The following is a 14,542-nucleotide window of genomic DNA, read 5'->3' as shown; positions in this document are numbered from 1 at the left end:
GCTAACCTAGGACAGACTGTGGTTTAATCCCCCGGCTTCCCATATGGTCCCCCATGCCAGGGGTGACTTTTGAGCACTCATAGCCAGGAGTAACCCCTGAGCGTCACTGGGTGTGACCCAAAAACCAAAAAAAAAAAAAAAAAAAAAACCTAAAACATAAAAACCCACTTAGTCCTTGTTCAATTTGATATGAACTAGGTGAGAGCAGAGGTAAGCTGTGAATTTGGAAATAAAGGACTTCTATTTTATTTTTACAATTTATATTTTAATAATAAAATATGTTACCCTTAGGAAAATATGAATGTAAGACATTTGGTAGATTTTTTTTTTTTACCTTTTTTTATGTTATTTTAGGTTTCCAGTAATTACCTGCAGGATTCGCCATGACCCCAGCGCTGAGAGAAGCAGCAACAAAGGGTATCTGCTTTTCATCTTTGCCAAAGACCATGGAATCTGACAAGATGCTATGCATGAAAAGTCCAAGAACTGTAGATGAAAAGCTAAAAGGAGACACTTTATCTCAAATGCTGGGATTTCCAACTTCTGAACCTACTCTTAACACTAATTTTGTTAATTTAAAACATTTTGGCTCCTCTCGGTCTTCAAAACATTATCAGACAGTTCTTTTAATGAGTTCTAACTCGACATTAAATAAATTCAATGAGAATTATAAACACAAGGATTTAGTGGAACCCAGCTGTAATAAGCTGAAAAATATATTGTGCAATGGTAGCAACATTCAGCTTAGTAATATTTGTCATTCTCATTCTGAAGAATTCATCAAAAAAGAACCTTTGTCAGATACCACAAGCCAGTGCATGTCAGATGTACATAATATTTTGGATTCAAATATAACCAAAGATACTAATGTTGATAAAATGCAACTGCAAAACTGTAAGTGGTACCAAAAGAATGTGCTTTTAGATAAAGTGACTGATGCTGAGGTTAAAAAGGGTTTAATGCACTGTTCACAAAAGAAAATAGTAACTTGCAACTCATACATACCTGCAAGTTCCTCAACTGTTAAAAAAGAAGATGAAGTGAATACTCGTTTACTTCATTGTGTGAGCAAACAGAAGATTTTACTTAAACAGGCTAGAAGAACTCAAAAACATTTGCAGATGCTCCTAGCAAAGCATGTGGTTGAGCACTATGGTCAGCAAATGAAATTTTCTATGAAACATCAACTTCCCCAAACGAAGACCTTTCATGAATCTGCCACTATTTTGGATAATACTTTACCTAAATGCACTGAAATTAAACCAGAAGTCAGCATATTGACTGCAGAGAATAAATTGTGGGCTGATACAAAAAATGGTTTTGCACAGTGTACTGCTGCAGAAATCCAAAGATTTGCATTGTCTGCTACTGGGCTGTTGTCTCATGTTGAAGAGGGTCTGGATTCTGATGCGACTGATAGCAGTTCCGATGATGATTTGGATGAATATACCATTAGGAAAAATGTGGCAGTGTAAGTGCAAAATTATTATAATTTTATGCCTATTGCAGAATTTTTTCTGTGTTTCAAGGTATGTTAAAAGAAATTTTTAAAATATATATGCTTTTTATTTTGGGTTTGTGGGATATATATTGTTCCACCACTCCTGGTGGTTAGGAGACCTTGGGGAATAGAATAATGTTCAACTTCCTGCAAGGCAAGCCTGCAGTATTTTTCTCTGACTTAGAAATTTTTTTATCTTAATGTTATAATCAAATGTATAAAACTTTAGCAAAGTTTAAATTTACTCCACTTATAAACTACTGTAAACATATATATATTATTTAGAAATAAATTATACAACTACTATATCTAGGAAGACTTCATACAGAAATAATAGCTAAATGGGTATATTAAATATTTTATATCTTAAATAGGGACTGGAGAAGAAAAAAAATACTTGAATAAGGACTATACAAGGCTCTTGCCTTGATAAAATAGGCCAAGGAAAAAGACTAGATTTTTGTATAAGTGATTTATCTGTTATAGATATTTATAGCTTAAAAACTAAGCTCTCGGGGTTTGGGGAAAAAGAAAAAGAACAAAACTAAACTCTCTACAGAGGCAACCCTTAATGGTTTCAGGAATTTATCAGATACTTAAGTACAGTTACATATGCATATATATGTATATATGTATCCATGTGATATGTTCATACTGTATATAATACATTCATATATTTTACCTCTGATCTTTAAAAAAAATAGTGAATTTTTGCTAGGTTAGTGTAACAGCAAAACTGAAAAGATACTATATGTAGCATTTAGTTGTGGGTAGAATCTACCAAAAACGATTTTGGGAATCTATTTGAAAGTTTTAAATATCTTTAGGTACCTACTTTGGAGTCTGGAAATGCTTTATATAGATTTATATAAATGCATATGAATCCACATGAAACATTTTCATATTAGATCACCCAGATAATCTACAAATAGATATTTGTACTAATAGATATTTTTAGATAGCATTATAAAAATAAATATTTGCTATTTTTTGAGGAAACAGCACATCATTTTTATCAAATTTCCAAGATGAATGAGATTCATTATAGTATTAGGACCTGAACACATTGTTTTACTAGATTGAATAACATATTTTGTAGTTGAGAGTGAAATGTAATACAAAGTCATCAAGCCTTTTGGTATTCCCTATCTCTATATTTAAAATTTATTTGAATGCAGGAGCTGGTAATTAATCTTACCCATAAATGTGAGACTACTCATGTACTTTTTATTGGACCAGGCAATTTTCTCAGTGTAGAATTACTGACACTTGTAGATATGTGTGTTCTAAGAGTTCAGACGTTTCTTTTTATATTCATCATTTGGATATAATTATGTATCATGTCAATATATTTTAATATATAAATATATAAAATTATATATTTGTTACTTTGAAGGTAGTTCAGTTTAATATAATTTCATAGGTTAATTAATGTTTTTGTTGTTGAACTTAACAGCAGGCTTGTCTCTTAAAACAGGTAGAAATAAAAATGTCTTTTCTTTGTCATAAATTTTCTGCACTTAATTTATCACTAAATCATACTTTATCCTATTTTAACCTTTAGTACATATTTAAGATTATTTATACAAGTAGAAATCACATTCTATACTTTAAAATTTTTTATATATCATGCACATAATTAATGATTTATCAAAAGCATTATAAGATGTGTATTCATTCTTTGAATTTAGTAGGGCATAGTACTTCTATTCAAATATTTGTATCATATACACATAAGTGGGAAATTTAACCTGGTAAGACAAAGCATTCAGGCAATATGCATCCGTGTTGGGAGTTTTATTTCCAGTTTATTGAGGATATTTGAAATTAATTAGCATAGACTTGGGTTCAGCTTCGTATACTTTTTAGTGGGTATAATAATTGCTAAATTAGTGAATGAAAATAATTTTCTATGTTTGCAAATATAGCAGAAAATTTACAAAAGTTGGAACTGGCAGTTTAAAAGTTTCATTAAACAATTTTAATTAAAAATCTTTATTGCAGTTTTGTGATTTAAAATATTGGCTTTTTTTTTTTTTTTTTTTTTTTTGTGGTTTTTGGGTCACACCCGGCAGTGCTCAGGGGTTATTCCTGGCTTCACGCTCAGAAATTGCTCCTGGCAGGCACGGGGGACCATATGGGACGCCGGGATTCGAACTGATGACCTCCTGCATGAAAGGCAAACACCTTACCTCCATGCTATCTCTCCGGCCCCAAATATTGGCTTTTTTAATGCACACATCATACCAGCATCATATCTGCCACCAGTATAGTTACTTCCTTATACTATTAAGGTCCCAGTGGACCCTCCCATTTAGTAAACATCCTGTTAAACACAGTTTTGTGGAGTATTAAGTGCTGTTGCCTTTGATTAGTTGTTGTTCCCTTACTGTATACATTAAAATCCCACATATGAAAAAGATTATCCTGTATCTAGCCCTTCTTCACTTAATTGGTTCACTTTATTCAAAACAAGCAAAATGCTCAATTACAAAGAATGAATCCAGTTATGACACATACACAGTTTTGTTCTTAAGAAAGGACAAAACTCATATTTGTCTTATAGTCTCTGGTGTTTTATTTTTGGAGGGGTCCACACCCTGCAGTATTTAATACTGATGGTTCTACACTCAGGAGTTCTTGGTGAACTCAGGGAACATGGGGTACCAGGGATCAAACCTGGATTGGGTACGTACAAAAGCAAATGCCCTACCCACTGTACTATCCATGTCTTTGACCATCATTCTCTGACCTCCTTTTTTGATTTTTTTATTTCCTTATTCATCTTTATATATTATATTATAATTATATATTATATACTTTTATACATTTTACATTTTAGAACAAGGTAATTATGTAAGTAGTGAGAACATTTGAATGCAGTACACCAAAGTTTCAACATTGGGGCCAGAGTATAGTGGGCAGAGGCTTATCTTGCATGACCTAATGGAGTCAACCAGGTTTGATTCCAGACACCCAATATGGTCCCCTACATACCACCAAGAATAATCCTTGAGTGCAGAGCCAAGAGTAAGCCCTTGTTTTAGCATCACTGACTATTATCTCCAGAACAAAACAAAATTCAAAATATCAACATCTAAATTTTAGAATCAGAAAGTTAGTGTAAAAGTTAAGACACTTACTTGTCTAGCATGTTTTTGAATGCTTTGAATCTCAGTACCACATATGGATACCTTGAGCACTGATTGAAGAGTGATCCCAGAGCATAGAACTAAGTATTGCCTCAAAATTTAAAAAAATTTAAATTTAACACCTGCAACTTAAAATTCGCTAAATTACTTTGCAGAATTAATTTTAATGTGTGTATCAACCTGAAAATACTTTCAAAGGGATTATTTGATTGCATAAGGAAGAATATTTGATCAGATGATATCAGTATTTTTTCCATGATCTGGAAAAGTCTTATATTAAACTTCTAGTTCTTTGTGGAATGGGATTTACAACACCTGTTTTGCAATGCAATTGTGAGAATTAGAAAGCCAGCATAAGGACAAGGACTAGGGTTGTATGAGCAAGCTTTGTATGCACGTGGTTCCTAGCTTGATCCCTAGAACTTGCCAGGTATTCTTTCTGGTGTGACTCTAGGAGTACTAGAACGGCACTGGTGGCTCCCAGTTTCCCCAGCATCACTGCATCATTGAGTCTGAACCCACACCACTTGTTTGATTATTGAAGAGTGGCCCAGCTGCTGAGAAGGTAACTTTCCCCAATAAAAATTAAAAAAAAATAATTTTAAGTATATAAGGAAATCACTATTGCTTATTATTACTAATATTAATGTTTCTATTATGGTTGAATTTTATAATGTAGTTTAGCAAATCCAAATACAGTTTTAAAAATTTTAGATTACATTTTTGGTACATATGTATATGTATAATATACACACACTTGGTATAATTTCCCTTACTCTAATCAGAAAATTTAGCTATAGAGGTAGGTTTTAGGACATTGGAAAGCCACAGCTTAACATCACAATTTTATTTTTAAATATATATTTGATTCACCTCTTTTTTTCTACTATTTACAGGTAATAAATTAAGTCACTGCATCATTATTGATAACTTAGAAATTGGTTGAGAATGACATATATTAGGTTTAAGAAAAATTAATTTCCTTTGGAAAGGAAAATAGGGGAATTTATATTTTGACATATAACTTTTATATTGTGAATGTAATTTCTTCTACAGTGTTGTTTGTGTATTAGCTTCTGTTTATTTATTTTGGGCCCCAACTGATGGTGCTCAAGAGCTTACTCCTAGTCCTGTACTAAAGGAGCACTCCAAGTGGTGCTTGGGGGAACATAGAAAATGTTGAATTGGAATTGGCTGAATGCAAGGCCAGAATCTTCCCATCTGTGCTCTCTCTCCAGACCCAGTTTTCAATATCTTTAAAGAGTACAGATTCTGAACACTCGTGTGTTATAATAATGGCTTGCACCTTAGATTGTAGCTGCTCTTTGTTTTAACTTTTAGTTACACTGGCAGTGATATGGCTGTCTTGGTTAAGGGGATCATGTATTACCACTGCACAGAACTGATTCATATTCTTCTTTAGTCTCCAAGAGTTCTGGAAATAATTATATGAAATTAAAATATTAGACTATTGTGCATAATAAGACACTGATATGGCCGCTAAAAAAAAGGAGTTTATCGTTGTGGAATGCTAGAACTCAATATTGTAAGAGAAAGTCAGAAAGTTCTCATATATTCAGTGTTCCCCACATGTATCTTTCCTACTAGTGACATCCCCACCACAATGTTAAATTTGTCACATTATAGGAAGCTATATTGGTGGTTCTTGTATGAGCTTTGGAATATAATGTTTATCAGTGAATAGTTTATTTAACTTGGTTTATCAAATTGGTGAAATTGGAGTTGTATTCCTTTATTCTTTTAGTGTGCATTGGATCAGTTTTTGTTTTGGGGTCATATCCTGTAGTGCTCAGGGATCACTTCTGTTGTACCTCAGGAAATCATATGTATTGTCAATGCCCACTAAAATACTAAAGATCCATAGGATCGAAGGTACAGTGAGTAGTGTGCTTGCTTTCCACAAGCTTGGCTCTACAGCATCCTATTTTATGGTCCCATGAGCTCACTATGAGTGATTTCTGAGCACAAAACCAGGATTCAGCCCTTGAGCACTAGTGAGTGTTGTCCAAAACAAACAAAACCAAGTAAAATATACTAAAGGTTATTGATTTTTATTGTATTTCAAACAGCCACTTCTTAATTTTATTGGGTTTTATTTTTTCATTGATTTTGAAGTTTTAGTTTCATCTTTTATTTTTGTTTAGTTCATTAATTAAAATTTAAATTTGTCCTGTGTGTTACTTAAAATTGTACATATTAATTTTCAAGTATATTGAGATATTTTAAATTTAATCTATTGACATATTGATTTAAAGATTTTTTTGTCCACACCCAGGCTTATAATTGTTAGTTTGAGGTATGTATATATTATAGTCCAGAATGTAATCTACTTCAGTGAATATTCCATATTCGTTTGAAAGTATGTGCACTCTTGATAGATAAGCAAGCTACACATGGCAGTTATATCCAGACAATTGATGATGATGTTGAGTTCAGCTATGCCTTTTACAGATTTTAATTTTTTGCCTGCTATATCTCTCTGATAAAAGAGCACTGGAGTATCCAACTGTAATGGTATATAGAGAAATGTACTTCTTGGCATTCTTATCAGCTTTGCCTTCAATGGTTTGCAGAAGGTATTTTAGTGTACACACTTTAAACATTGTTATATTCTTGGAGTATTGACTACTTTCATTATGAAGTTATCCTTGATAACTTCCCTTGTCCAAAAATCTGTTTGAAATTAATATGGCTTCTTCTACTTTCTTTTTGTTAGTGTTGTTATGGCAAAATTATTTCTATTTCTTTTCCCCTTCTTCTTCTTCTTTTTTTTTTTTTTTGGTTTTTGGGCCACACTCGGCATTGCTCAGGGGTTACTCCTGGCTGTCTGCAGCTCCTGGCAGGCACGGGGACCATATGGGACACCGGGATTTGAACCAACCACCTTTGGTCCTGGATCGGCTGCTTGCAAGGCAAACACCACTGTGCTATCTCTCCGGGCCCATTTCTATTTCTTTTTTATTCATATTTCAAAAGGGTTTTTTGAGTCCAGAGCAAGAGCACAGCAGGTAGGGCATTTGCCTTGCATGCAGTCATGCTGAGTTTGATCTCCCGCATCATCCTGAGTGCAGAGCCAGGAGTAATTTGTGAGCACTGCCAGTGTGGCCCAAAATAAAATAAAAGGGGGTATCTTAATAGACAAAATAGAGTTGGGTCTTGCTTGTTTTGGTTTTTTTTTTTTGGTTTTTCGGACCACACCTGTTTGATGCTCAGGGGTTACTCCTGGCTAAGTGCTCAGAAATTGCCCCTGGGTTGGGGCGACCATATGGGACGCCGGGGGATCGAACCGCTGTCCTTCCTTGGCTAGCGCTTGCAAGGCAGACACCTTACCTCTAGCGCCACCTCGCCGGCCCCGGGTCTTGGTTTTTGATCTTCACTAATAATTTTTGAAATTCATAATATAGATCAGTGATTTATTGATAAAGTGAATACTATTTACTTTATTTTCTAGTGTTTTCTATTTGTAACCTTGTTCCTTTTTTCCTTATTCCTTTTTCTAACTTTCATAGTTCTAATTGAACATTTAATAATATTTTTTAAGTATATTAATACATCTTTTTTACGCTCTTTTGTGTGTGTGTGTGTTTTCTAGAGTTCACAATACATTCTTAGCGGATCATGTATACTTTCCCATAATGCTATAATACTTTCCATGGGGTAACCTTATAATAAAATTTTCCTAATGCTTATCTCTCTTGACTGTCTTTTATATTTTTTATTTTTATATAAGCATATACATACAAATTATATATTGGTATTATTTGGATGGCTGCTGCTATATCCATTACAGACAAAAATAAGTCTTTGTTTTTTTTTTTTTTTTTGGTTTTTGGGCCACACCCTGTGACGCTCAGGGGTTACTCCTGGCTATGCGCTCAGAAGTTGCTCCTGGCTTCTTGGGGGACCATATGGGACACCGGGGGATCGAACCGCGGTCCGTCCTAGGCTAGCGCAGGCAAGGCAGGCACCTTACCTCCAGCGCCACCGCCCGGCCCCTAAGTTTTTGTTTTATCTTCATTTATTTCCCAATGCTTTTACTTTTTAGAACTGAATAATCAATGTAAATTTCTCTTTTCTGATTTTTTTGGCATATAGGGGATATTGCAATGAATTGTATAATTTGATTTGAATGGTTTTTCTGGACTGCGTCAAACATGTTAAGTGTTTTGGAGTGAACAATTCTTTCCCCTTCTAAAGACAAAACCTCAATATAATCAAGAAAATGATGTTATTGATGTTCATTTAAAATGCCCTACAATATAATAGTTGTTAGGATTTGGCTTGAAAAACTTCTATAACATACATTCTGATAAAAGACCAAAAATATCGCATGTTCTATTGAGGAAACTATAAGGAAATTTTCTTTGTATTAAAGAGAAATGGAGGGGCCAGAGAGATAGCGTGGAGGTAAGGCATTTGTCTTTCATGCAGAAGGTCATCGGTTCAAATCCTGGCATCCCATGTGGTCCCTTGTGCCTGCCAGGAGCGATTTCTGAGCATGGAGCCAGGAGTAATCCCTGAGCACTGCCAGGTTTGACTCAAAAACCAAAAAAAAAAAAAAAAAAAAAAAAAAAAAAAAAAAGGAAATGTAATGGATATCTTTAGATCATGTGTTTTATTAAATTATTCTCTTTTAAAAATGAATGTCCTTAAGACTCATACTCAAGGAGAATCATGAGCTTCAAGATATAAAACTTTATAAGGGATAATTTTATTCTTAATATAATTGACTATGGAAATTTAATAATATATGTATAAATATTACTATTTTTATTATGATCAATATTTGAAAATTCTGTAAATTTCCTGGTTCTAATTTTAGTGACCCCTTAATCCAGCGAGATTTTGAAGACACTATAAATTTACAGAGGATGAATAATGATTTAACTGATTTTCTTAGCAGTTGAATGTTATGTAGGAATATAAGATGAATGAATAGCACTACCTCCATGAACGTATTCTGACTACCTGAAAAAGAAATCATCTGGCTCACTGCCATGTTTCATTTTAAAGATCTTGACTCCATATGCAATTTCAATGATATTTAAAAAGGCAGTGATTTCTAAGTACAAAATAATGGAAATAAAATAGAAACTGTTACATATTTCATACTACAAATGTTAAAGTTCTTTGAAGCTTGACCATCATAGAGTAGTTAAGTTACAGGTACTATACTTTTAAATTATTAGACAGAATATATGAAATAATCACTGTTTTCAGGAAATGACCTTAGGGGAACTGTGGGTAGAGATTCAGCAACTGCTTAGAGATAAATATAAAGTGAGTGCTATGATTGCTCTTGTTTTTCTGTCTGGAGAACTTGTGACCTATGGAACAAGACCTATGGAATGGAACAAGCACAGTGGTCTTTCTTAATTGAGAGAAAAAATATTAAAATTGGCAAAAGTTGAAATAGCTGCCTGTCTAGGTGAAATTCCACAAATGCAGACATTATTAAGATATAATCTGAACGATTTTCATTGCTGAAAACAGGGTTAAGAGATCTTAGAGTCATGGATAAATAGCAAATAGTTTAATACTTGGTGCAATCAGTAGAGATTTCATAAAGGTCAAACTTAATAATAGATCTGAATACTGCTATAATGAATGGCTACTGTATATCTATTTGTTCATACAGATAAACTATTAAAAATAAGCTAGAAAGAATTTGCTTTAATAACAGATTGAAGCAAAATACGTTACTCTAATGGAATTTTATAAAATCAACAGATACATTGGCATAGTTATTATTGCCCATATTGTGTATAAAATACTATATAATTACTGGAAACACATGAAGGACAGAAAGCACCAGTGGAACATACAGATACTGCACAGATGATATTTGTTGACAGAAACTTTAAAATACCTTTTTTTTTTTTTTTTTTGGTTTTTGGGCCACACCCGGCAGTGCTCAGGGGTTACTCCTGGATGTCTGCTCAGAAATAGCTCCTGGCAGGCACAGGGGACCATATGGGACACTGGGATTCGAACCAACCACCTTAGGTCCTGGATCGGCTGCTCACAAGGCAAACACCGCTGTGCTATCTCTCCGGGCCCTAAAATACCTTTTTATATGCCAGAGGTCATAAATATATTTTCAGAGGAAAAATGAACTCATGAGAGAAGTTGAAGATACACTGTAAACCACTGAATCTAGAGAATAACAGTTTAATACCTGGAGTAAAAAACATTGAGTCAGTTTAATAGCAGATTAGATATTTACAAGTACTAGTTGATACCTTTTCAGAAACTGTGTAAAGCTGAAACACACAGGATAAGACTATAGGAAGTTAAATATTAGTGGCTAATTACTGTAAAATTATATATGATTTGTATAGCATATATATTTAGATATAAAGGGTGGGCAGGCAAAAATGGTAAGATTAATAATTACCAATATATTTTTTAATTTTTCTAAAAACTATAAGAACAGATTAAATGAGTTCAATAAATAATAGTGCAAATTAAGACAAATCATAACAAAGTATATTGTAGTCAAAGGGAAGAAAATAAAGTATGAAGTTAAAAGAAAAAATGATTGTTGACTTTTATCAAAATAGGGTCGTAGGTGATAATGTGATACAAAGTTACTATTGAAATTAATTGTATTCAGAGCCTTTTTGTTGCATAAGATTGTGATTGTGATTTTCCCTTCAACAATGCAAGTGGAGGCTGAAAATAAGCATGGATAAGGGATTGAAGATATTCCATTCTGGGAATTGATTAATATCATTGGCCAGATAGTCTCTTCATGTATATTTTTGTCCTTAATTTTATTTAAAGTAGTAGCCCCACCTTGGTCAGTAATAGAGGTCTCTGACCAAATATGTTTAACTCATATATAAGGAGTCAATGTTCTTAGTGATATGATAGACTAATTCATGCTAATTGGGAATCTTGACAGTGATTATGTTTTTTGGTTTTTTTTTTGGTTTTTGAGCCACACCCGGTAACGCTCAGGGGTTACTCCTGGCTATGCGCTCAGAAGTTGCTCCTGGCTTGGGGGACCATATGGGACACCCGGGAGATCGAACCGCAGTCCCGTCCAAGGCTAGCGCAGGCAAGGCAGGCGCACCTTACCTTTAGTGCCACCGCCCGGGCCCCTGATTATGTTTTTAAAAACACATTGGTTTATTGTTGCATCTGATAGTTACACTCTAGCATATATAAACTATTACATAATTGTACATATGTTTTACATAATTTTTGAATTTACATAAGCAGCAGGTGTTAATCTCCTTTGAGTGAGATAGCCATATGTTTATGTGTTATTTGTTATTTGTTTAAAATCTAAATTACTTTTGGAAAAAAATGTTCAAGCTGGGAGTATTTTTTTCTGGGAAATATGCCACTTTAACCATTGTAAGCCAATTTTATTTATTTCTATTAAAATGCAGGATATCAGTCTTTTAAAAAGTGGCAAGACTAGAGCAGTGAGGTACAGCCATAGGGCACTTGCATTGCGTGGACTCAATCTTCTGCATCCCATGTGCTCTCCTGGTAACTTTCAGAAGTAAATTCTTGAATTTAAAGGGCATGGAGTAAGCCCTGATCATCTTGAGTGTAGCCCAAAAATAAATAGACAAAACGAAAAAAAAATTTAATAGATCACAAATCTACAGTATTACCTTGTTTTAATTTTAGTCCAAAATTACATATTTTATTGTTAGAATGTTTTGTTGTAGTTCTGAACACAAAAATGAATTTTATAAACTTTTAATGTGCAAATATTTAATGTGAGACTATTTAATAATAAACAGGAAGTTTTTCTTTTTTTAATTGAACCATCACTAATACCAGTTTCAGCCAGAAAAGGCTATAAATAACAAATTAACCCCTGAATCATAAAGTACAATGTAGTGTGATTTGACCTGTTCCTTATTTTATAACTAAATTATTTGTCCTAGTGACTTTGAAGGTAGTCAGATAGTAGAAATTAGTCAGTTTTGTTTGTAGCCTTTTGTTGCTATTGTTTACTTATTTGTTTTAGTAATTTATTTAAGCACTTGTTTAAATAGTTAATTAAAACCTGTTGTTTACCCAAATCAAAAATTACGTAAAACCTTATGTAACAGTTTATACGTTAGAGCGTAGCTGATGCAACAGCAAATCAAGGAAGTGGTTTGAAGACTCCCAATTATATGAACTGGGCTTATTAAGTACGTTATTTAATTATTAATTATTTATAATTACTTTATTTAATAACTTTATTTAAGCGGTAACAAAATTGTTCATGGTTGAGTTTTATATACCCATCATAGTGCACATATCACGCCACCAATGTCCACAGTTTCCCTCCAGCTCTTCCCTCCCCAATTTATGTGTGAAGTGGCTATTTTATTTCTTTATTGACTCTATCTCTTTTCTTTTTGACACTATGGTTTGCACTATTGCAGGGGTCTCAAACTCGCAGCCCTCTGTACAACATTTTGTGGCCCTGCCCTAGAGGAATCTTTTTTTTGTTTTGTTTTGTTTTAGTTGTTTGGGTCACACCCCCCAATGTTCAAAGGCTTACTACTGACTTTGCACTCAAGGATCACCCTGAATTTGCCTCCTGCAGCCCCCAGGTTAATTGAGTTTGAGACCCCTGCACTATTGTTAATGCATACCACTTTATCCTCTTTCAGAATCCAGTTCTTGTCCAGTGATATCAGTTCCAACTACCATTGTCACAGTGAAGTGTTTACTATCCTAACTGCATTCATCACTCTTTCTGGTAGGCTTGCTACCATGGACGGTCCTCCCTATGTTCATCTCTATTGTCTCTGGATATTATTACTGTAATACCTTTTATTTTTCTTGTGTCCCAAAAATGAGTGAGATTATTCTATGTCTGTTCTCTCTCTCTGACTCATTTCATTCAGCATAATTCCATATTCATGTATGTATAAGCAACTTTCATGACTTTATTTTTCCTAACAGTTGCATACTATTCCGTTTTCTAGGTGTACCATGGTTTCTTTAACCACTCATCTATTCTTGGGCATGATTGTTTCCAGATTCTGGCTATTGTAAATAGTGTTACAACAAACATAGGAATGCACAGGGATCTTCTGCATGCTATTTAAGAATTCCTAAGGTAAATCTCTGGGAGTGATATTGCTGGATCATAAGAAAGCTCAATTTCTAGTTTTCTGAAGAATGCCCATATTTCTTTAAAAATGACTGGACCAGTCCACTTTCCTACCAGTAGTAAATGAGAAACACCCCTCCCCCCCCACAGGCACACTTGGGAATTTACTGGTTGTTCCTGTTCTTTGTGATGTGTTTCAGTTTTATGGTGTGAGATGATATCTCATTGTGTTTTGAATTGCATCTCCATGATGACTAGTGATGTGCCTTTTGGCCATGTGTATTACTTCTTTAAGGAAATGTTTATTTCTTCTCCCCATTTTTGAATGTCATTAGATTTTTATTTTTGCTAAGTTCTATCAGGGCCTTTTACTAGTACATATTAACCTCTTATTAGATGTATATTGTGTGAATAGTTTCTCCCATTCTGTGAGTAATTATATCCCAGTCATGTTCTTTGAAATGCAGAAGTTTCTCCATTTAAAGCAGTCCCATTTATTTATCTTTACTTCCACTTACTTGGACAGTCTTTAAAGATTCCTTTGTCTTCAATGTCTTGGAGTGTTTTGCCTATGTTTTTCTCAGTGTTCCTTATGGTTTCAGGTCTGATATCAAGGTCTTTAATACATTTTGATTTGACTTTTGTGCATGGTGTAAAAGAGAGGTCTGAGTTCACTTTTTGGTATGTAGTTGACCAGTTTTTCCAGCACCAGTTGCTGAAGAGGCTTTCCTGGCTTAACTTTGTGTTTTTTGCTCTTTTGCAAAGATTAATTGATTGTATGTCTGGGGTCAT

The 14,542-nt window shown here is 33.9% G+C and overlaps 1 protein-coding gene across 1 annotated transcript in view; it reads left to right on the top strand.

Annotated features, from left to right (window-relative positions):
• The first annotated feature begins 358 nt into the window (after nt 1-358).
• Nucleotides 359-14,542, top strand: part of KANSL1L (KAT8 regulatory NSL complex subunit 1 like) — a 107,401-nt gene continuing 93,217 nt past the window's right edge. Inside the window, 1 exon segment of the mRNA XM_049784344.1 lies at nt 359-1,471. Within this exon segment, the coding sequence (XP_049640301.1) occupies nt 384-1,471 (1,088 nt within the window). The 5' untranslated portion in view covers nt 359-383.

This window comes from Suncus etruscus, chromosome 1 (genome assembly GCF_024139225.1).
Source record: "Suncus etruscus isolate mSunEtr1 chromosome 1, mSunEtr1.pri.cur, whole genome shotgun sequence".
NCBI classification, from domain to species: Eukaryota; Metazoa; Chordata; class Mammalia; order Eulipotyphla; family Soricidae; genus Suncus; species Suncus etruscus.
Note: the sequence above shows the minus strand (reverse complement) of the source record. Positions and strands in the feature narration are given on the sequence as shown.